The sequence below is a fragment of the Bos indicus genome, chromosome 3, assembly GCF_029378745.1.
Source record: "Bos indicus isolate NIAB-ARS_2022 breed Sahiwal x Tharparkar chromosome 3, NIAB-ARS_B.indTharparkar_mat_pri_1.0, whole genome shotgun sequence".
NCBI classification, from domain to species: Eukaryota; Metazoa; Chordata; class Mammalia; order Artiodactyla; family Bovidae; genus Bos; species Bos indicus.
The window spans coordinates 105,434,629-105,457,772 of NC_091762.1; the positions used below are offsets into that span (position 1 = coordinate 105,434,629).

General features: G+C 53.9%; 3 protein-coding genes across 18 annotated transcripts in view; 2 read left to right on the top strand and 1 right to left on the bottom strand.

The window, feature by feature from the left end:
* SCMH1 (Scm polycomb group protein homolog 1) overlaps nt 1-10,664 on the top strand; it is a 224,737-nt gene extending 214,073 nt beyond the window's left edge. For all 13 annotated transcript variants that reach the window (XM_070786754.1, XM_070786756.1, XM_070786753.1 and 10 more), the window contains 3 exons: nt 2,682-2,876; nt 8,354-8,484; nt 9,503-10,664. In XM_070786754.1, coding sequence (XP_070642855.1) covers nt 2,682-2,876; nt 8,354-8,484; nt 9,503-9,628 — 452 coding nt within the window. In that variant the 3' untranslated portion in view covers nt 9,629-10,664. The remainder of the gene's footprint in view (nt 1-2,681; nt 2,877-8,353; nt 8,485-9,502) is intronic.
* A 2,561-nt stretch (nt 10,665-13,225) lies between these two features.
* Nucleotides 13,226-21,685, top strand: SLFNL1 (schlafen like 1). 2 transcript variants are annotated; one of them, XM_070786758.1, is made up of 4 exons: nt 13,226-16,627; nt 18,268-18,747; nt 18,870-19,013; nt 19,580-21,685. In XM_070786758.1, exons 1-4 carry the CDS (start codon nt 16,241-16,243, stop codon nt 19,709-19,711), a joined length of 1,143 nt encoding a protein of 380 aa, XP_070642859.1. In that variant the 5' UTR covers nt 13,226-16,240; the 3' UTR covers nt 19,712-21,685. The 2 variants fall into 2 exon arrangements, with proteins under 2 accessions (XP_070642859.1, XP_070642860.1); XM_070786759.1 differs by having other exon boundaries at nt 18,271-18,747.
* Nucleotides 21,686-22,109: 424 nt separating this feature from the next.
* Nucleotides 22,110-23,144, bottom strand: part of CTPS1 (CTP synthase 1) — a 31,471-nt gene continuing 30,436 nt past the window's right edge. For all 3 annotated transcript variants that reach the window (XM_019957722.2, XM_019957724.2, XM_070786760.1), the window contains one exon: nt 22,110-22,993. The gene's annotated coding sequence lies outside the window, so the exon portion shown is untranslated. The remainder of the gene's footprint in view (nt 22,994-23,144) is intronic.

Genomic DNA, 23,144 nt, shown 5'->3' on the forward strand with positions numbered 1-23,144 from the left:
TAGACTAATACTGAGGTTTGAGGGTGGAAAGAAGGATGATTACCACAAAGGAAAGGAAGCATTTTTGTTACAGTGTTTATCAGATGTTATAGCAAATATCTGACTGGCCTCTTTCACCCCAGGCCTCAGCCTGCTGCTGTTTTCAGGGGCCCACTCTCAGTTTGCGGGAACCCTCTGTTTGCTCTGTCCCTTCCATCCCATACCTCCTCCCTTCCAAGCCCTTAGTGGGGCCAACAGCAGATTGGTTCTTTTGAAAGGCAGATAGTAGAATGGGGGCCAGAGTTACAATAAGGCAGATCTCAGCTCAAAAAGGAAGGCATTTGGTAATGAATCAAAAATGTCCAACAATAAAACTGATTGTAAAGTGGACTTGAGCAGTGTATCATCAGCGAGTCAGATGAGCACACTAATCTACTGGGCTAGATATGAATACTGAAGCATCTCTAGAGTCATCTGAGAACCTCTGCTTCTGAGATTCAAGGACTCAATGCTCAGAAGCATGTTTTCCCCTTCATGGGAATAAATTGATCTCTTTTTGCAAAGGTAAGATTATATGAAACTCTGGTCTAAAAAAGTCAAAACCAAAGTTGTTTTGATAGACGCTGGGATGAGGCCCAGACTCCACCCAGGAGCTGGGTGTACTGCAGGGCTCTGTGGAGCACAGCTGGAAAGCATTGCAGTCTTCTGCCCTGGCATTCCTCTACTGAAGGCAGCCTGGGCCTCATTTGATCAGCCTTAAGCAGACTAGAACCTCCCAGAGCCTTGGGCACTATGCTTCATTTTTCTTCATCTCATTAGGTTAAGATTTAATGACCCTGCCTAGTCCAGGTGCCACCAGTCCAGATTTCCAGACCCCTCAACTCAGAATCCAGATTTCAGTTAGCATTCTTAGCATTGCCAAGACTAGAGACACTTAACTGATTTTGCATCAGCATCTGGTGAGCCCCTGGCATTGTCATCATAACTATTCTTCACATCTGTTAGCTCATGTGAAGTCAGTGGTACTAACCCAGTCTTAGCTGAGTAAAAGGAGTACTAGAAAGGTGAGATTACCACCATGCCGATAAATACAGAAAGTAGAGTTCATCTTTTTCTTGAGCTACTACAGAGAACTTCGGTGTACCACTGTAACTCTGAATGAAGAATAAAATGCAACTCCATACTGTTGTAACAGCCATCCCATTCTGTTTTCTCAGTTAATGTTCTAAGCATAACAGAGGGTGAGTTTTCCCCATTTTACAGATGAAGAGACTAGTACTCAGAAAAGACAAACGAGTTACCTTGACTCATATACATAGTGAAAGTCAGGAGCTGAGAGATGGAACCCAGGCATCCTATTTCTTATATTGGACTCCTGTGCGTGTCTCAAAGTGGGACATTGCTATAAGCATCTTTCCTGAAAAACAGGAATCTGAAACCTCATCTGCAGAAATGAGGTAGGATATGGTTTAGGTATTCTGGAAGCTCAGAGACTTCTCTCTTCAGGACCATTTCGAGGAAAGGGCTTCATCAGTTAAATTTCCAAATTTCATATGGATGAATAGCTGTCTCAGGCCAGATTTGACTGTTATCCCATAGTTTACCAAGCAATTTTAAGTGAGAATTAGAAAGTAGTCCTGAAATCCTAAACCATCTCGCCGAAGAGGTCTTAGTCTGTGCCCCGGCAATTTCTTTGAATTAAGTGTTCATCAGAGGCCCGAAATGAATTTCAAGCATTATCTTAATACTCAGTGTTTAAGAAAAGCCACCAAGGACAGTGTGATGTGGTCCAGCACCCAAGACATCTCCCATAAACAGAGAATGCGGTGGCCAGTTCTGACTTGATATGAGCAGAAGCCAACTACAGGAGGGAGTCTGTTTCTGGTTTTGTAGTCCAGTGATTAGGGGCTGCTGCCTGGGGTTGGGCCATGACCAGGGTGTAGAAATGTCAGGGTGAGGACCCCTTTACAAAGGTTTTCATAGCCATTCTCTTTTGACGTTCACAAGCCCTTTGGAAGAAAGGGGGCTCCCATGTTATAGATGAGGAGACTAAGGTTCTGAGGAAAGCACTTTGCCTGCTAAGTAGCAGAGTCAAATTCTGACCCAAATTCTGGGCTCTGTGCCCATGTTCTCACTACAGTACAACCACAGCTTCCTTGGACTATTTCCATAAAACGAGGCAAATGTGAAAGAAGGGAGGCAGCATAAGAGCAGGTCCTTTGCAGACAAGCCTTGAGCCAGGCATCAGGAAGCATTTCTGAGATGTCCTGCTGTCTGAGAGGGTCCACTTCTAAAGTGCCCTCATGTAAGCAAATGTATCTCTTCTTCAGCACTTTATCCCCTACTCTAGCATCTTGTGTGTTAGGACAGACTCTTCTCAGAAGAGCTTTCTTCTTTGCTTTTTTTTTTAAGGTTCTATCAGAAAGAGCCTAACACATCCAGACCAGAAGAAAACTCAGAGACCATCTAGTCCAAAGGGAAGAGTCTCTAAGGAGATCCAAGTCCAGAGGGTGGTGCTGGGCTTGACTAAGGCCACCTAGTGAGAGCCAGAGCCAGGGCTGGTGCACAGGCCTCCTGCGGCCCAGCCCAGAGCTCTCTGTTTTGCTGCCTCTTACTCCACCCAAATAGGCTCTTGGGAGCCAGCGCCCTTGCAGTTCTTCCAGACTAGTCCCTGTTCTAACTCTGGTTTTACTGTTTTCCAGGTGAGACCTTTGCCCTGGGAAATAGTCTGGCCCGGTCTTTGGAGCCACACTCAGACTCAATGGACTCTACCTTGAATCCCACCAATCTTGTCAGCACTTCCCAAAATCTTCGAAATCCAGGGTACCGGCCTCTGCTTCCATCCTGTGGTCTCCCGCTGAGCACTGCCTCAGCTGTGCGCAGGCTCTGCTCCAGGGGTAAGCTTTTCAGAGTTCTGGCTCTCCTGCCCTCTCTCATTCTTTTCTTCTTTCCTTCCTGAACTTTGGGAAGCCAGAAAGGACTTAACTGTGTTGCGCTGCCCCACCCTTCCCCACCTAGAGAGATCAGACTGGGGCCTGGCCCCATTAAGCCTGACTAGGCACCTGGAGAGCAGCTGAAGCTCTGGGATTAGCTTGAGAACAGCAGGGACCAAACACCAATGACTCAGAGCCAAAGGGACAGGGAAGGAGTCCTTCATTCATTCATGAGCCATTTATGTGAACACCATCTGTGTTTGTCAGGGGGACACAAAAATCAATCATTTCTTGTCCATAAGGAGTTCAAAGTCTTGTAGGAGAGACAAACACTTAAATAGATAATAGTAAAATAACATCCAGAGTGTGGCTGCAGAGATGAGTTGTATGAAAACTGAAAGAAGGAACACCTCACTCAAGCTTGTTATCCAGGGTAAGCTTCCTTGAGAAAGTGTCTGAGGTTTTAAAGTTGACTGTGTGAATGTATCAGGGGTTGTGGTAGGTGGGGGAGAGCTCTCCAGGGAAGAGCGTGCAGCATGGACAAGGGCAGAGGGATGAGAACTAACACAGATTGTACCAGCGAGTATATGTAGTTTGGTATTACTGAAAAACAAAGGGTAATTCTGGGGCTTCAAAGAGAAAATCCTGGAAGGGTCAGTGGTTGTACCATAGAGGACCTTAAATGCCATGTTAAAGAGTTTGGGGTTGGCCGCCGCCTCCGCCACACCTAGTGGAGGAGCCGGGGAAGGCGGCTCGGTGGTGGAGGCTGGGGCGGAGAGCGCCGGGGTGGGGACGGAAGGGCGGCGGACCGAAGGCAGGACGCTGCCGGGGCACGGGCTGCTGCGGGGAAAGGGACGACGAGGCGTCCGCCGCGGCTCGCTCTGTCCTCCCGCACGGGATTGGGGCGCGAGGGCCATGGGCGCGCTCCCCTGAGGCGGAGGTCACGGGCGGGAGGGGAGGAGGCCCGACCGAGGTAGCTGCGGAGGCCGTGGGCCGGTGACTGGGCGCGAGGCCGGCGGCGCCGGCCCCACCACCGCCACCGCCGCCGTCGCCACCACCACCACCAAAAGAAAAAAAAAAAAAAAGAGTTTGGGGTTGATCTTGTAACTAATGAGAAGCTCTGGAGACTCTTACTAGAGGCAAGACCTAAATAGGTTTGTGTTTGAAATAGGTCACTGACTACTGTGTTGAGGATGGGTTTGAGGAAGGACAAGACTAGAGAGACCACTTAGGAGGTTACTAGAATGGGCCACACCCAAAATGATAAAGGCCTAGATTAGGGCAGTGGTAGGTTTGTAGAAGAGAGAATAGATGTGAAAACTCTTCATGAGGTAAATATAGTCAGATTTAAGGGTTGGGAGGAAGGAGTGGGAATGTTGCCCAGGTTTCTAGAAGGGGTGATTGACTGGATGGTGCCATTCTCTGAGAGAGGGAACCAACCATAGAAGAGAAGGGGAGGGAGCCCATGGGTCTGTCTAGGTGATGCCCAGCAGGCAGTGGCTATGCAGGTCTGATCCTCAGGGAAGAGGACTGAGCTGAAGTTACATATTTAGGAGTTAGCAGATAGAAGTTGAAGCTATAGAGTAAAATGACACCCACCTCCCAGAATTTTGTGTAGAATAAAAAGAACAGTTGACCAAAGAAAGTTCTAGGGACCAACAAAGTTGAGGAGGAGGGAGCAGGAAGAGGATCCTACAGGGGACAGAGGAGCACTCAGATGTGAGGGAGGCAGAAGAATTTGATATTGTGGTGGCCGGGGTACAGAGACGAAGAGTATAACCCAAAAAGGTTCAGTAAAATAAGGACTGAGAAATACCTACTGGAAATGGTGATTAGAAGGTAATTGCTGATCTTAGTAAGAGCAGCTTCAGTGGTGCTGGAGGCTAGTGAGGGAGGTTTGCTGTGGGTAGGCATATCAAGGAGAGTTTGATGAGGAAAAGAAGGAGGTGACGAAGGTCTTCCAGAGTGGGTGCATGCTGGGCATGTTTGTCAGCAGACAGCCTGAGCCTTCCATGAAGAAGAAATTAAGAATATAGGAAAGAGGAGAAATGAAGGCCTTGGAGGTGTTGGGAAGGATTAAGGGTCAGTCTTATGACAGAAGAAGGCAAACCTTTCTCTCTGAGACTGGAAGAAGACTGTGGCCATGAGTGAATAGAGAGAGGGCTGAGCAGGGAGGGGCTCAGGAGTGCTGGGAGATGGGATGAGCCATAAAGAATACAGGAGAAATAGGTCAAGGAAGAGGGGATGGTTTGCAGAAACAGCAAAGGTCTTGCAATGTTTGGAGCTTGGAGACCAGTTTGCAAGGCCTTCGGTTTTCTTCTGTGGTTCTTAGAAACCTAGATGTGGGTGAGAAAAGACAGTTTGAGAGTTAAGATTTTACATTGAGCTAACAGGACAAGAGCGGGTGGGGAGCATGTAATCAGTGGAGCTGGAGGAGGTGTGCTTTAGATCATCAGCACTGCCTCCGGACAGCGGGGATAGAAGCAGGGCTGAGAGACGCCTGAAGGATGGGGAGACTGTAAGTCTGATGTGCTAAAGGTCTTTGTGATATAATGGTCATAGTGGACGTACGTCCCAAGAGAGTTGGAAAGGTGGGCGGTTGGAGTCAGAGAGATGGGTGTTTAAAATTATGAAGTGGATTTGTTCCAAGTGATCCAAGAACTAGACAGTGATGTTGGTAGTGGGTATTTGAAGTAGAATAGCAATGAAATCACTGAAAGCAAGGCAGTTGGATGGATTTCCTCAGAGGATTATGGCAGCAATTAGGTGGAACCGGAAGTTAGTGAGTTAAATCCCCAAAAGTCTTCACTTAACAAAGAGCAGAAACCCAGAGATTTGAAAATGTATGTGATCAGGAAAAGCAGGTGCTCAGTACATGTTTGGCCTCTGAAGAACACTAGCTTCCGTTGGAGGATGGTCTAAAAGCAGCAATGGGGAGACAGGAGAAAGCCATCTCCACACCCACTGTGGCCTCCCCCAGCCCAGGGACAGATTAGGTGTGGAAGAATAAGAAGAATCCATTAGCAAGGCCTGCAGGAGCAGAGGGCATTCTAAGGAAGGCTGAGACAGAGAAGCCCAGGATACTGCTTCCCAACCCCAAGCCCAACAAGGCCCCAGATGGAGCCATGTAAGGAGCTCTGAGGTAGAGTCCCTGCCTTGAGACTTAAGTCACCTCAGCCTCAAGACAGATCTAGTCTGGTGGGGGAGACAGAAAAATATACATGGAACTATTACATATGATCATTCATTCATTTAGCAGACATATTTGATCGTGGTCTCTGGCAGAGCAGGCACTCTTGTGTGCTGTGAAAGGAAAACTCTCTCCTCCTGTGTGTCTCCCTACGCTCAGCACTCTGTTCAGCACTGCTTCACTTCCCCCGCCAGAAGTACAGGTCTCCACACACCAAGCAAGTCCACCATTCCAGCTGGGCGTCCCGCAGTTTAACCCTGTTATGACACTAACTCCCTGGAGGAAGTGTCAGAGCCCACAGGATGAGGGTTCAGTCCCACAAGACTGACCACCCCCCAACTTCAGATGCCAATTCAAAGTCCAGGTTGTTACCTGTGTCTCTGACTGGCTTCCATGATTCCTTCCAGCCCACAGTCTCCTGAAGCCCTGTCCTTGGGGTTTTTATGGAGGCTTCATTATGTCAGCAAGATTTGTTAAGTCATTGATCATTGGTGATTGAACTGAATCTCTAGCCCCTCTCCCTTCCTTAAAGATTGGAGAGGGCAGGACTGAAAGGTCCAAAACTTCTAGTCACCTGATTGGTTCCCCTGACAAACAGCCCCATCCTTAGGACTTTCCAGAAGTACCTCATTAGCATATTCAGATGTGACTGACAGGGACTTGTTATGAATAGCAAACAACACTCTGACCTCTTAACATGCTCCAGAAGGTACCCCACCCTCTGGCCCTTTCTGCCTCATCACCTGGATGAGGCCTGGAATAGCAAATGACACTGACCTCTTAGGAGATTCCCAGGACTTTAAGTGCTGTGCCAGAAAAGAGAATGAACACAGATATGTATGTTTCTTATTAATAATCACAGTATCAGAAGGATTAACAGAGAACAGAAGACAGGTGATAAACATAAATGCGTGAGACTGTTTTTAGGTTGTGATTGTTTTAGGCTGGTGGGGGTGAACTAGAGTAATCAGATAAAGAGTGATGTGTGGGGAATAGAGTACTTTTATTTGGATGTCAAGGAAGGCCTCTCAGAGGAATCAGCATTTGAGATGAAACCCAAATGTTGAGAAGGCATCAGGTATGCAAAGATGTGAGGAAAAGAACATTTTAGACAGCGGAAATTGTGTGTCTGGATCAAAGCATAAAAGCATAGCTTATTCAGGAGGCAGAAAGCCAGCGTGTCTGGAGCTTGGTGAGTAAAGGGTGGGGGGAAGGGAGAGATGAAGCAGAAAGGGCCAGATGATGGGGTACCTTCTAGACCATGGTAAAGGGTTCAGTCTTATTTCAGGTATGCATTTTGAAGCTGTTGTATTGATTGACATGATCCAATTACTTTTTAAAAGTTGTTTTGACTGCTTTATGGAGAAGAGATTATTAGAGTGATGTGATGGGGAAAAGTGTATAAAGATTGAGCTGTAACCAAGAGATACGTGAAATGCTTTTATGAGACCAATTTTTTCAGGATGAGACCTGGAAAAGTTTCATAAAGGAGCTGATCCTTGAAGCCAGCTCTTGTTTAGTTAAGTTAGAGTCTGCCAGAAGGAAAGGAGAAACTGAAGGGCAAGAAGGGGGCACATTCCAGGCAGAGGGGATGAAGCCTGCCAGAGAGTCATGCAGGTGATGACCGTACAGAGAGCTCAGATCCCACTGGGGAAATGGCCAAGACTGAAATAAAAGCTCTAAGCAGAGCACTAAATTAACATTGAGATTCCTGGCAGCCAAGGCAAAGCTGTATTCTGCCTCCAAGTATTTGGCTATAATGAAGTCAACTATTCTCCAGGCCTTGGAAGAGACACAGGTTATTATTATCTGCCATTTTTTTTTCTCCCTGGGCCCCAAGGTCTTAGCTCTAATCTTACCCAGCTCCTGAGGTATCTCTAGAAATGGTCCCCAGAGCCAAGGCAAAAGCAGCCTCACCTACCAGCCCCTCCCTCTACCCCAACACAGATAATACTCTCACCTCATCACTACCCTTGACTCAGGTCCAGGCTCAGTCACAACCTCAGTGTAAAATTCCTTCTGACCATTTCCAGAATCAGACCTACACTTAAGATTTGAGTGAAGAAGCGTCTCAGGTCCTCATTCCCTTTGTGGAGAAACCCGGCTTGCCCTCAGTCACCTCTGATTCCTCTGCTCTGGCACTGCTCTAAGCCCAGTGGTCACACAGGGCCCCTGGGACAGGCTGTGGAGAGTGCAGGCGAGTTACAGCCCAGTCCCCGCCCATTACGGCAGGTGTCCTTCTGTCCTGCAGGGTCGGACCGCCGGGATGCCTCTCGACTGAGTGGCCGGGACCCCTCCTCGTGGACGGTTGAGGATGTGATGCAGTTTGTCCGGGAAGCTGATCCCCAGTTTGGACCCCATGCTGACCTCTTTCGCAAACATGTAGGTGTCCCTGCCTGACCTCTCCTATATCTACCAGGTGTCTTGCTTAGACTCTTAAAGGGCACAAGCTACATATTTGTTCCAAGTCCCTTGAAACTGAGCACAGATGGAACCATGCAAACTTAGTGACAGAGTCTTGGCCCCAAATGGCCTTCACTGGGCACTGCACACCCCTTTAGTGTTGGACCTGACTCAGCCACACTCCTGCTGGGTCCCAGGACAGGACTCTCCTCTTCTAGGAGCACTGCTCTCCTCTCTACCTGCCGTGGTCTAAGGCCAAGGCCAGGTTAGAGAGTCCCTTGTTGTGTGGCTCCCAGTTCTCCAACCTCATCAGAACCCCATTCTCTACTTTATCTGCTGTGAGCCCCAGCATCTTGTCAAGTGACCATTTGGCCCTGTGGCCAGGGACTGCCAAGGACCCCCCTGCAATGACCAAACTCCTGATTTGGGGCTCAAACCTGGTTCCCAGTAGCCCCTGCTGCTTGGTGCTGTTCTGCACCCTGTGTACTCAGAAGAGCTCCGCTGCTTTCATGGGTCATCTACTTCTTCATGCCAGGTGGGCTGGAGAGTGCTCTTAGATCAGTCCTGCGGGTCTCACAGCTGCTCACTGAGTGCTTGCTTTGTGTGTGGCTCATGAGGAGGGCTCCTGCTGCCCAGGAAGGAAGGTGACTTTCCAAATAGCCCTTGAGGGTCAATACAGAAATAGTCTGTGATGAGTGACAAGGACACTGACTGGGGAGGCTTCCTGGGAAGAGTTGGGATTGAGCTTGATCTCAGAGGTTTGGGACGGCTGCCCAAGAGAAAGGAGATTCCTACAAATATGCATGAAGAGCTTAACCTGGGGGGTTCAGTGGTGACGCTGGAGAGGGGTGGTTAGAGACAGAAGGTGGATGGAACACGTAGGCTTCAGTGTCACAGCAGGTTCACAGGGCTCCATGTGGCTGGTACCTCCCCGGATGGTCTTTGGTGAGAACCTGGGTGGACCAGGCCTCTGATGGCACCCCCCTCCTCCCTCCAGGAGATCGATGGCAAGGCCCTGCTCCTGCTGCGAAGTGACACGATGATGAAGTACATGGGTCTGAAGCTGGGGCCTGCCCTCAAGCTCTGCTACCACATTGACCGGCTGAAACAGGGCAAGTTCTGAGCAGGGCAGTGAAGCCTGGACAGCCGAGGGTCCGGCAGAGGGGGCTCTTCTCCCAGAAAGGAGGGCCATCGGGCACCTCAGCGGGGTCCAGGGCCACCTCAGGACTCCAGGAGGCTGTGTGGAGCCACCACTGCCCCCTCCTGCCATGAGATGTCCTTCCATGAAGGACCGAGGAGCGGGGTGTGCGGCCCAGGCACTGCTCTTCCCCTCAGCCCCATCTTGGCTCTGAGGTCCCGTGTATTTATTTCACAAGCCTGGGTGGCCTCCCTCCAGGAGTTTAGACTGAACACCTTCCAGGTGATGGAGGAAGGAGCTGACCTGATGAGGTCTCGAAAGATGAAGCTCTGAAGCGACACTCACGCCCAGTTCCCTCACCAGCTGCTGGGCCTGGTGGTGTGGCTCCCATAGCTCCTGCCTTCTCCTCACGAGATCCACAGATCCCAAACTCATGGTGCAAACCTCTACCTTTTTTAAAAAAAGATCTTTTATTAATTTATTGTTTCTGGCACTTGGGCAAGCCCTCCAGTCATACCCCTCTTGCTCCAGACACTGGTTTCAGGAGGAGGGCGACCACACTGCCCTGGCCCCACACAGGCCCTCTCCAGAGAGCTGTGGCCCCTTCTCAGAGGACATTACCCAGGCACTTTCTCCTTGGGATGGACAGACCTACCAAGCCTTGACCACATCATTCAGCACAGGGAGGAGAGGGTCCCTGTCATCTCCCATCTCTCCCTCCGCTGGGCCCTCTGCAGCCCCAGCCTCATCTGTGGGAACAGGCGTTCCTGCCCTGCACTGCCCCGCCACAGCTCCTTGCCCTGGCCAGAATTGCTGCCAAAGAAGGTTGGGCCCAATGTTTTAAGCCAAGAAGGCCCTAAGATGGATGGGAGAGGATGGTCTCTAGGCTGGAGTCTGGTTGCACCCACTCCACTGTCCGCAGGCTTCTTTTGTAAGCAAGTCAGCAGTTCAGCTGCCCCTGCTGCCATCTGGACTTATTTTATGTCAATTTGTTTATAAATAAAAAACAATATAGATGCCAGTGTCTTTGCAATCAGTCAGCAGACAAATCAGTATGCCTCCAAAGAGCAGGTCATTCCCCTTGCCTTTGTCGTAGCTCCTCGTTTTTATTTATGAGGAAACTTGGACAGGATGCCCCCTGAGTTCTTGTGACTCCAGCAGTCCCTAAAGAACAGGCTGTCTGCCAGAGGCCCGCTGAGGCCCAGCCTTGCGTAGCCCCTGGGGAGCCAGTGTGCAGTCCATGCTCTGCCCTCAAAGGGCTTTGCCCTGGTGCAGCAGACAGCAGCGAGCACGGCAGCCCTAGGAAGCCCGAGCAGAAGGGACAGCGTTAGGGCCAGCAGCTGCAGCAACCCTCCGTGGCAGGGTGAGGAGATGCAGGGCGCCCCTTGTGCCATCCAGGGGCCAGGAAGTCCAGTCCAGCCCCTGCCTGTGTATGAAGGGGCCGCAGCGCAGCGTGACCTGGTTAGAATGACATACCACTGCACCCCACACGCTGCTCTGTGCGAATCAGATGCCCCCAGGTGACCTTCACAGCAGACCCACTATAGATGAGGAAACTGAAGCTCTGATCATGCAGGCAGAAACTGCCAGAGGAGGCCTTTAAAGCCAAGTAATTTGACTCCAAGGCCGAGGTCCCAGCCAGTGCAGCTATTTATTGTGATGCTTTGGGTGGGTCCTTTCCCATCTTTGGGCCCGATTGGCTCTAGGGGGTTAGATGAGGAGACCTCTGAGGATCCTACCTGCCCTCACCAGTGACTGGTTGGTCGCAACATGGTCTTTTCCACTTGGCCACTCTGAGAGTATAACCTTGGGCCCCCCTGCAGCAGTCGGGGTCAGGGCTGCTGAACCAGAATAAGCCCGTTTTCCACAGATTCCCGGACCTGTGTCCAGTGGGCTTTGCGGTTCATTCAGGGTATTCCCAAAGAGGGCCTTCCTGGGCCCTGATGATGAACTTCTAAATATGAGAGTAATACCAACATACACAGGCAGGCCAAACATGCTGCCAGTCTTGGCTTGTGGAGCAAAGTGGTTCCCACCTCACCCTGCCCCTTGTCAGGTCATCAGGGAACACTATTTAAGGACTTCTTATGCTAAGTTGTTTATATACATTAGCTCTCTTAAACCTCGGTACATCTCAGAGATAGCCACCATGTTCCCCCATGTTAAAGATGAGGAAACTGAAGCTTAGAGAGGTGAAGTTAGCTGCCCCAAATTCCATAGCTAATGAGGGGTGTGAGACATCATACTGCCTGCAACACCCAACAGGTGGCTTTTGTCTTAGATCCCGCTCACCATGCGGACTATACAGGCTCCTGTCAGACTGCAGATGCTGCCAGCAGGGCAGTAAGAAGCAGGCCTTTTCAGTGGGGTAGTCATTACAGAGCCCACAGTCACCCAGGACTATCCTCTATTACCCAGGTTGCAGCTCAGGTTTAAGGGGATAAGACATACCAGGGAGAAGTGGGGTTCACCTTGGATTAGAAGTATCACACCCCAGGGCAGCCAGTAACTCCCTACTGCCAGCAGCAGAGCTTCCAGGTCTGGGCAGGACGTGCCGACTGAGCCCTGCCCTTAGGAAGCCCCACAGGAAGGGATGCGTTCAGTCCATGCACTGCACTCCTAGACCAGGTGACTGACAATCGGGGGCAGTTCTACTGTAAGCACTGTTTCTTTGAAATGGTTGACACTCCATTTTTATCTGGTTTCCAAGGGAACAGAACCAGAAAGGTAACCAAATTCTACAGAAGAGAGGATTTGTTACCCTTTTACTCATGCTGCCCTAGCCCCTGGGCAGGATTGAATTGAATTGAATGTCGTTTATGAGAAACAAAAAGCAAAAAACCCAGCCTAAACTTTTGAAACTATTTCACAAAGCCAAGCTTTCTAATAGTGACCCAGAGTCATCCAAAGAAGCTGACGGGGTCTCTGGCAGGTGAGGCCACACCGTTGACCCCAACAGGGCAGCCACCCACGGAGGGGGAAGGCACGTGGGAAAGCAGGACTGAGCACAGAGGCCTCCCGAGAGCAGCTTCCCGTGCCCACCCTCATCGCCATGACAAGGAGAGACGCTGACTCTGGTGCTAAGGAGCATGACGAGAGAAAAACCCAGGCCCTTTAGGAGAGAAAGTCCAGGCTCCACTTAGGGCTGAATCCTTTGAGAACCTCTATGTCCTGTCCCCCCTCCCCTGTGACCACTCCCCACCTGCCAGCCACATCATGGCCTGTGTCCCTGGGCTCTGCGCTGTCTCTCTTGTCCCGGCCATTAGTCCTGAGCGGAAGTGTCCACACCACTCCTCTTCGGTGTTTTGTGGAACAACCTGAGGCCCTTCTCTGGCCTGTGGCACTGGTGGGCCCAGTAGACACACTGTCTCTGCCCTCATGCCCAATGCCATGACCCCTCCTCAGAAGAAGCACAGGTGACTTGCTGCTCATCTTTACAACCAAGGCTGAAAGCATGGAAATCATTCTGCTTGAGGGACTCCAGACACTCTCTCCTCCCCTTGTCGTCCCTCTGCTTTTTGCAGTCTCCTTTAACTTAAGGGCCCAAGTCCCCCCATCTCATCAGGGAAGCTCCACAGCTGGAAACCTGCAGGCCAAGTGAGAGAATTATGTATTTGTGCTTGGCCTGCAACAACCAAAGCCACTGAGGATGGTTCCAGGGGCCAGCGGCCAGTAGGTCCCAGGGTATAGGCACCGGGCCCGAGATACCTTTGGGCTGTGGGCCGACCCTGTCAGAGGGTGGGCAGGAATCCCCCAGCCGCTGGTACGCAAGGGAGGAGTCAAGGCAGACTGGAGTGTTCCTGGGGCCAAAGGGTGAAGGCTGCCTCTATCTACACCCCGCCCTCCCCTGAGTCCCAGAGTGTGCTCTCCTGGCATCCTGTCCTCTCCAGCATAAGGCTGAGCTCAGTCCCCGCCCACACCCCTCCCCTAGGAACCTAGGGGTTCCTAGGCAGCTTGCTAGACACCCATGCTTTCTGTGGTGTCAGGGATCCCAGCCACGGGCGCCACCCAGTGGACACTCTCCAGATAACGTGAGAAGAGCCCTATCTACAGCCTCCCTCTGCCCCTCATCTTTGGGCCCACCTCACATTCTTTAAATTCAAGAAGTCTTTTACCTCCAGTGCCAAGGAGGGTTGTCAGTAAGGTCACAGACATCCAGTAAGACGACTGAAGGGAGCTGCTTGTTCCACAACACTGAACTCACGTCCGCCACCACCTAGGTCCTACAAAAGCCTGGGGTGCTGTAAATAACCCAGTTACACTGCAGTGCATTTCAGTATTTAAAATATCATTTTGAAAATGTATTTAGTGCTTACAATGAAAGACAGTTTTTATCCCCCCAGCCAAAAAAAGATGGAACTGATGTTCAACTCACAGAAGGTTAACAGAGCCCAGGGAAATATGTAATACAATCATTGAAAGAGATTTCCAGTAAGAATGGGGAAAGATTTGGCACTCAAATCCATTTGGGAAATTTCATGCCAAACAGCTGGTTGATAGTGAGGACCCTGGTACATGTCTCTGGTACATGTCTCATCTGTCAGGGCACCTCTCCTGGCCCGCTGTCGGTCTCTGCCTAACTCAACATGGCTTAACAGCCTAAATCAGCCACAGCCCCCCTTGTACACTTTCTGTGAGAACAGCTTATGATGGCAGAGTCTAGAAAGGCCTGAAGAGGAGGACCCCGGAGAGCTTAGAGCTGTTACCCCGTAACTCTTGGCATGGATGCAGAGACCAGGCAGCACTGGCTGCAGAGCCCCTCCCCAGAGCCTCACAGTACCACCTCTCAGGGCCTGGGGCCTCTTCCTTGCCCCCACACCAGTCGCTCAGGTTCCCCACCCAAGCTTCTGCCTCAGTCCCTCAGGGAAACAAAAATTCATTAGCATCTTCAGAACAGGCTGCTCAGAAGAGGAGGTCAACATTTGCACCTGCCCTTGGACACCACCCTCCGCCCCGCGCCCCATTGGAGCTTGCAGAGGCAGTGGGAAAGTGCTGCCTACATCTGCATAGTGAAAAGCACCATCACAGCCCCCACCCACCCAAGAACAGGTGTCTGCATTAATAAAGACCGTGTATCACCTGAATCTTGGTACCTGTCAAATAGCAGGTGACAACCCTGTCCTTCAAAAGAGATGGCAATGCTTGACCTATTTCTCAGGGCTCTTCAGGACAGGAACCATCTCTGCAGCGCTGGAACCAACTGCATTCTGATCCCCACTCAGGGAGCCTGGGGTTGGTGACTGAGGTGGGAGGTGAGGCCCAGTGTGGGCACACGGGCCTGGAGAGGCCTGGCAGAGGGAGGAAGTGTGTCTTCAGCCCCTGGATTCTAGGAGCTGTCCGGAAGGAGCCCTGCACCAAGCTGCAGGTGACGTCTGTCTACATGGGGGTGGGGCGTCAGGGAGAAGTGTTCCTGACCCTCTTCACAGCCTACCTGCTGGAGGCATTGTCGACTCTCCTGAGCTCACAGAGGTGGCTGCACAGGCCCCGCCCACTTCCCACGGCCCTGGCTCCCCTTCCTGAGCCAAGCCCCTAAGTGCCCTGGGGAGCTGCTGGCCAGGGGTCAGGGGTCTGTGGGAGCTGAGGGCTGGCACCTCCCATGCTCCCCCAGGAACCATCAGGACATGAGGGTCATAGGCCTTCCACTTCCCCCTATTCCCGTTTGCCTTGAACATCCCCACTCCAGCAGTGGTGGCCCCCAGACCCTGACTGCCTTAAGGATCCAATCTGAAAAGATGCAGGCCAGCCATACCTGCCACAGAGACTGGAGGCTGGGTGTGTGTGGGTGAGTGGAGGGGCTGGTGTGTGCACAGCTCAGGAGCAAGGTCCCTGGCCTAGTGAGAGGTGGTGGGGGACGTACCCAAGGGCCCAGCTCTGACCCGTCCTCGCTTCTGCTCCCTGGACCCAAACCAGAGGATTTGGTCTAGACAAACCTCAAATTATACGTATATATGCAAATGCTGTTGTCCTGTGAGGGGCCACAGCTTCCATCAGTGTACCCAAAGCATAAGAACCTCTCTCTAAACCCTCTGACCCAGCCTGACCCCTTCAGAGCCTCTGCTGGGCTCATACCAGCTTCAGAGCAGGCAAGAAGCCCAAGGGGTCCGTGACTAATCCTCAGAGCCCTGGGTTAACGCCCCAGCTTGGGGCTTCCTGAGGGAAGACAGGCCCGCTGGGGCCAATGACAGGATATGGGGGCCCCTCAGAGACCTGAGTTCTGCCTCTGCCCCTCTTGGGTCGTATCGCCTCAGTCTTCCCTTCTGTGGAAATGGACCGGCAGGCGCACATGCTCTGTTCGCTGGCTCAGCTCTGACTCCCCTCCTCCCTGTCCTAGGCCTTGGGTGGGTGGCAGGGCCCTTCCTGCTGGCCCTCTGCCCACCCTCTCTCTCTCTGGCCCTCCTCAGCCCCTGTCAATCTGTGAACCTCCCCAGAGCCTCGGCCTCCCCGAGTCCCCTGGGAGGCCCTGGGCCAGGCTGAGAGCCCAGGGCCCTGGGAGGAGCAGCCCGCGGTGAGGAATCCTAGAAGCCCCTCCAGGGGAGGCCCCTCCAGAGACTCACAGGAAGAGACCACCAAAACACAGGCACACCCCTGACCCCCGCCATGGAGCCCCCAGGCAGGCAGCCCCTGCGGGAGCTCCCCCCAGAAGAGCCCCCGCCTGAGGACTCAGGTGCCAAGGCAGCTCCCAGCAGGCACATTCTCTACGTGGGCCACCTGAACCCCCAGTTCTCGGTGCCAGTCCTCAGCTGCCTGCTGAGAGACGCCCTGGAGCGGCTCGAACTGCCGGTGGCTCGAGAGCACATCGAGGTCGTCCGGCGGCCACGCCAGGCCTACGCGCTGGTGCAGGTGGCCACCCCCGAAGACACCCTGGCCTCCCTGCCCCGGCGCCTGCACAGGGCCTGGGGGCAGCACCAGATCATCAAGGAACTGGTGGCCCGCGGGAAGGAGCCAGTGCTGGGTGAGGGCCGGGAGCTTTCAAACCGCCGAGAGGTAAGCCAGGCTTCCCCCAGCAGGGGGCCCGCCAGCCCCAGAGCCTCCCTCGGGAGAGGCCTGGGTATGGATGGCCTTGCTTGGTGGGCGTGAGGGGTGTCTTCAAGGAATTGGGGACAAATTGGCAAATTTGGGGCTGCTACTCAAATAACCAAGGTCCCAGAGGGACACTGACCCTTGGAGCTTGCCTCCAGCCTGGAAGCAGGTGAAAGCCTGAGTATCAGACCCTCCCTACGCCTATCTACAGCCAGCAGGTGGGTCCGGCCAGGCCAGGCCCAAGCATATACAGGGGTCCTGACCTTCTCCTTGGCCGAGCTCATCCACTCAGTTGACAGACACCTGCTCCGGGGGGCAGCGCAGCAGAGAGCAGGGCTTGACCTCACTGATCTCTGAGGACAGATTCCCCAGGGAATGAAACCCAGGCTGGGGCTTAGGCAATGGGACCGACTCAGTGGAAGGACATCCCTAGCAGAGGGATGGGGTGCATACCAGGGGCCCGGGTGTGGTGGCATTTGCAGGGTGGTTGGTGGCTGCCCAGGGTGGGGACTGACAAAATCAAGCCGGCGGGCAGGGCTGTGAGACCACAGCAGTGCCAGAAAAAGTGGGCTTTTGTGGGGGAGGAGGGAACAGTCAACTCACTTTTGAGGTGGTAGGCTGGTGGTCTTGAATTGTCCTTCTTGAATTGAATTTTGAATCCTTGAACTGAATTTCCTTCTGGATGAAGGCTCCATGACATTTAAACTGTTGCAGAGCTAAATGGGCTTACATTTCAAGACCTGTGGCCTGATGGCATGTTTATATGACATTGAGGCTTCTCTCGAGTCTCTGCTAAGCTTGTCTTCTCTGGGAGCTGCTGGTAGGGCTGGGAGTGGCTCTCATCACCACACCCCAACCTGCACTAAGCTCCCAGCCCTGGAAGCCGCTTTTGAAGGCTGGAAGGCAGCAGGGAACCAGGGAAGGGTTTATCAGGACAGAGTGACTGCGGGACTTATATCTGGGGTCAGCAAGAGAATGAGGAGAGCCTGGAGGTAGGGAGTCGGTCGGTGAGACCCAGATCAGGACAGTGGTCCTGAGCAGGCTGCTCCTGGAGCCCTCACACACAGCAGAAACCACGAAAGGGACTCAGGAAGGCCCAGGGGTGGGAGAGACTCAGGCCCTATCAGCCAGGTTTTCAGGGAGACTAGGAAGAGGGTGTGATCTTTGGGAGGCCCTCTCAATTCAGAGACCTGCAGCTGGGTCACAGGGGACCTCAGGGCGCTGAGGCATCTTCCAGAATGATCAAACCCTGTGTTTCTGAGGCCGACGCAAAACCCAAGAGGGCAGAGAGTGGCTGCATGTGTCCCAGCTCCAGGTGGAAAGGAGAGCTCCTCCCCACAAGCCTCCCATGGTTCACCTGGGAAGAGAGCGGAGGCACTGGCTGCTTCAAACCCTCGACCCACAGGGTTTCCCACATGGACCCCAGCACGGTGGGCAGAATTAGGCCCCTCCGCCCGGGAGAGGCATCAGGATGCCCTGTGTGGGCTGGGCCCCGAGGGCGGGGTGAGGAGGGAGGTGGGGGTTCTGGCCGCCTGTCCCTCCGGGTTGGCTCCTAACTCTTACCAGGAGCATACACCCTGCACTTGCCCCCACCTCTACTCCAGCAGGAAGAGGACACTGGCCCCAGCCCCCCGCGAGCCAGGCCGGCCCGACCCCTTCCTACCCGGGCACTGGGCCCGCAAGGAGTCTCCCCCAGCTGGCCCAGCGGCACGCGCTCAGACAGCGCCATCACGGACCAGGGCATTCTGGGCCAGGAGCGCCTCTTCCAAGGCGCCTTCCTGGGCAACGAGACGCGCAACCTGGAGTTCAAGCGCGGCGGCGGCGAGTACCTGAGCCAGGCCTTCAAGCACCACCTGCGGCGCTACGTGTGCGCCTTCCTCAACAGCGAGGGCGGCAGCCTGCTGGTGGGCGTGGAGGACAGCGGCCTGGTGCAGGGTGTGCGCTGCAGCCACCGCGACGAGGACCGCGTGCGCCTGCTGGTGGACTCCGTCCTGCAGGGCTTCAAGCCCCAGGTCTTCCCCGACGCCTACAGGCTCACCTTCATCCCCGTGGTCAGCACCTCCACCACCGACACCCTCCTTAAGGTGAGCCCTGCCCCCAGGCTGCCCGGCAGCCAACGAGGCAGGGCCGACGCCGGGGCGGGGCTGGGGGCGTCGCACGCTGTCCGCGGTGCGGCGCCCACAGAGCTGCCGTTGCCCTTCCCAAGGTGATCCGCCTGAGCGTGCAGGCTCCCAAGGCCCAGGCCGAGCCGCAGCTCTATGAGACCGACCAGGGGGAGGTGTTCCTGCGGCGGGACGGGAGCATCCAGGGCCCGCTGTCCGTCAGCGCCATCCAGGAGTGGTGCAGGCAGGTGGGTGGCCCAGGCCGGCTGTGTGGGGAGGGGCCCCTCAGCCATTCACCAGGCAGGCCTGGGGTCGTCGGGTGTCCCACCGGTGCTCCCACGGGGAGCGATAAGCCCGCTGCATCCCAGATTCCTCTGCAGTGTAACTGGAGGAGCAGGGAGAACAGTGTCAAAGCTTTAAGACAAACCCAAGAACTGTGTACTGCACTTGGGGGAGGTCCTTAAGCTCTGAGTGAGTGCTGGACCCACCCCAGAGAAAAGCTTTCTCAAGAGGGGAACATCAGGTGACACAAAAACAGAAGAGGGCGAGGGCTGACAGAAGGACAGGGCGAGAGGCTGCGGAGGGCGAGTCACCCAGGGTCTGGGAGGCTGGCAGGACTTTGCCCAAGACCCCAGGGCTGCTTGGTCCGGGGACCTGGCTTCTCCACCGACCAGGCCCAGGATGGCGCCCAGTGGCCTGGAGCAGGCACCCCCCGCCACCTCCAGGCTCTCTGGGCCTCGCCTCCCTCCCATCAGTTCAGCCCCGGGTCTCAGCCCTCATCAGCTCAGACCTGGCTTCTCCCATGTCCCCTCAGAAGTGGATGGCCGAGCTGAGTAAGCTGGAGGAGAGGCTGCAGGCGCTGACAGCCGAAAAGGAACAGCTCCAGCAGCAACTGCAGCAGCAGCAGCAGCACAGGCCCGTCTCCTGCACCTGCTGCGTCTTGTGAGGGCCTAGTGCCCCACCTGGAACATGCGGGGCTTTCCTGCTTGACCCCAGGTTCCCCCCAATAAAACCAGTCTGGGCTGCTCAGAGGTGGACAGGAACACCGCACTTCCTGGCTCCTACGACACCGTGCATAGAGGCTAGTCCCCACGTAGTGTCAGTCCTGAGCAGACCCTGGGCTGTGTAGCTAAGAAACTGCTCTTAGCATGAGCCCTCCCCCCAAATCCCACCCCAAGGGGCCTTACTTTCAGAAAGAACTGGGCCAGTGCACTCCTGGGCAGAGCTGGCTGGGACTGTCCTTCTCCCTGAAGGGCTCCTGTAGCTCAGGCTGGGGTCCCTGAACTCTCAACAGCTAAGCAGGGCCAGAAAAGGATTCGTCTTGGGAAAGCCCCTCTGCAGATGGCACATGGCTAACTGCAGTTACAGAGCTGACAGACCACCCTGCAGCCCCTCCCCTGGCTTGCTGGGATTTGGGACTAAAAGCTCTTTAATAAATTACATGCACCCAGGCCAGAATGGTTCCTTCTAGGACATTTGTCTGATTGGATGCAACTTGGTCTTGAGTCCCATGTCCAACCCACCTCTGTCCAAAAGACTGAGCCAGCCCTGGGCTCCTCGCCCACAGAGAGCTGTGAGGGAAGGAGCCTGGATGGTTGGGGTCCAGACACTCAGCTTGAAGACCAGGTGCTGTGTTTAGTTGCTCAGTCGTGTCTGACTCTGTGACCCCATGGACTGTAGGGCTCCTGCCAGGCTCCTCTGTCCGTGGGGATTCTCCAGGCAAGAATACTGGGGTGGGTTGCCATGCCCTCCTCCAGGGGATCTTCCCAGCTCAGGGATAAAACCCAGGTCTCCTGCATTGCAGGCAGATTCTTTACCAGCTGAGCTGCCAGGGAAACCCTGAAGACCAGATACCTTAAGGCAAATCTAAAGGACGACAGACAGAGCAGCTGGGGCCCTGATTCTCTCCAGCACGTGCACAGGAAAGAGACGTCTGACTTCTACTCCATGCACCCTCCAGCCACCAGAGAGGATTCCTGCTCTGGCTGTTTCCCCTGCATCTCTACCAGCAGAGCCGGGGACTCTGCAAAGCCAATGTCTGATCATGTCATGCTTAGGTTCAACGTCTTCCATCTCATCAAGAGCAAAGCACCACGGCCCTCAGGGTTGCTCCACGAAGGCAGACCCTGCCCAGATCACCAGGGATGAAGAGGAGGACAGGGAGTGGGGACAGGGAGTGGGCCCAGCTCCCTCCCCAAGAAGTTCTGGGCACTGGGCGGCCCATGCCAGGCTTGAAGGCAACCCTCCTGTGCCATCTCCACTACAGCCCTCGACCCTGGTACCATCCTGTCTGCACAGCCGGGGTGAAAGGCTAGTGGGGCTTGGCAGGCCCCGGAAAGTCATTCTGGGGGTCCTGTTTCTAGGTTGTGTAAGCAGCCAGCACTTAACTGGCCGGTGGAGGCCCACTCAAAGCAGCGGGGGCACAGCTGACCCCGCGAGGTTTTGCAAACTGCCCACCAACTGTGTCCTCACTGTTGGGAGGGAGCTGCTGTCACCAAGAGGCATCAGAGCCTTCAGTTTGGGGACCAGCTTTTATAAAAATGACTGCAGACAGTCGGGAGGAGAGGTTGGAATTCACCCAGTCAGCCACATTGAGTTCCCAAACCAGTATGGAGTCCTCCGTAAGTGAAGAGGCCGTGAGACTCGCAGACTGACAGAGGCAGCTGGGTTGGCCTGGGTCAGAGGGCGGTGCTCCCACACAGGCTTCTAGGCCTCCGCCCTGATGGTGGCCTTGGACTAGTGGGTGGAAGACAAGAGGGAGCCTGCTTCCTTCCTCGGTCTCCCTGATGGAGGAACCGGGCCAAATGGTGGGAAACCTTTTTCTCCCAACCCCCAGCTTCTCAAACGTCAACCAGCCTGAGCCCTGGGCCTCAGCCTCACACACTGCAGAGGAGCCAGCTCACAAGCGAGCGTGCTAGGCAGCCAGAGGGCGGGTGGGTGGGTGGTCCCAGCGTCACCATCCTGCCGTGAGGAGCACGGACTCAGGGTCTCGAATTTCACTTTGGAGGAGAATCCAAAGGACGATGACCCACACTCAGAAGGCCAGGGTGGATGAGGCAGGCAGGCTGCTTCTGGTCTACACCCAGCAGAGGGACTGGCCTCCTTCATAAATACTTGAATCTCTATATGCTAAGAACCTAAATTTGAAACCTTCTGGGGAAATTCTGGTTCCTATTAGGCTCCTCTCTTAGTTTCTAAACAAAACTATCAGATCCCCAACCTCAGGCTGCTCCCTGGGGGAAGAGCCTGGCACCGAGATAGTTCAGGGGTCACACGCGAGCCGGCATCATGCTCCAATGGCTCCCATCTGGCCGTGACATGAAGAGCATGACAGACAAGGTGTGTCTCTTGCTCTGAGTTATTTATTTCTTAAGTTAGAGTATACACCGAGTCCAGCCAGGATATAACTGGCACGCAGCTCCCCTGTCGTTACACCACATTAAGAAAATAGCTTTTCATATTGCATTCCAACCGGAGTAACACCATTCTGGAAGGAGACAGTCCCCTTGAGCAAAGCTGTCTACATAAGAGAGAGGTTTAGAGGGAGTGTCCCGAAAAGATCCTTTGTTCATTGTTAAGTGACCCCTTGATGCAAGGAGTGATTCCAGAGGGGACTCGCAGCCAGAGGACAGGGATTCAACACACTCAGACTTCAGGGAGACAGTTCTTGTCTCGTGTGACGCCAAACTGACTGTCCTGAGCAAACCCAAGCCGTGGTTGCCACAGAGAATCCCCAGCACAGGACGGAGCCGACGCTCTGTCTCTGGTTTCCCTCTTCCTCGTGGCAAGGGGTGCCCATGGGTTCCTGCACCGGGTCGTGAGTACAGCTTGACTCGCCCCTCCACGGCCACTAGGCAGTATGGCACACCTCGTATAACGGCCTCAGGGGAAGGAGCAGCTGCACACGCGAAGCCACAAGGATGCAGGGTGGCCACAGAAGCTCCATGACCAAGGGCTGCCCCGGCACCCGGCCCTCACCCACTCGGCCCTGACGTCCTGCCTCTCACCCAAGGCTCGAGGACTGCAGAGGAGAGCGCGGGACATCCAGCAGCACGCCACGTGGAAGCTGGGACACACGGCAGGACATCAAGTCACGGCCTCCCCGAATCCCTTCCCCCAGAATAAAATAGTCTCAATAAAAACATAATTTAAAGGAAGTGTCAAAAGCTGAGTGTAAAATCAAAGCTGTAAACTCCTGAAGTCCAAAGGCTCTCTTCAAGAATTATCCCTGTTAAAAAAAAAAAAAAAAATTGAGCAATTAATTATAGGATGCATGTTAAAACAGAAAAGTGAGGATTTGCTGTCAGCTGCTGTGGTAAACTGCCTGGCTTTCAGTGAGGACCAGTATTAGGAGCCTAACTTGAATCATGAGAAGCTAA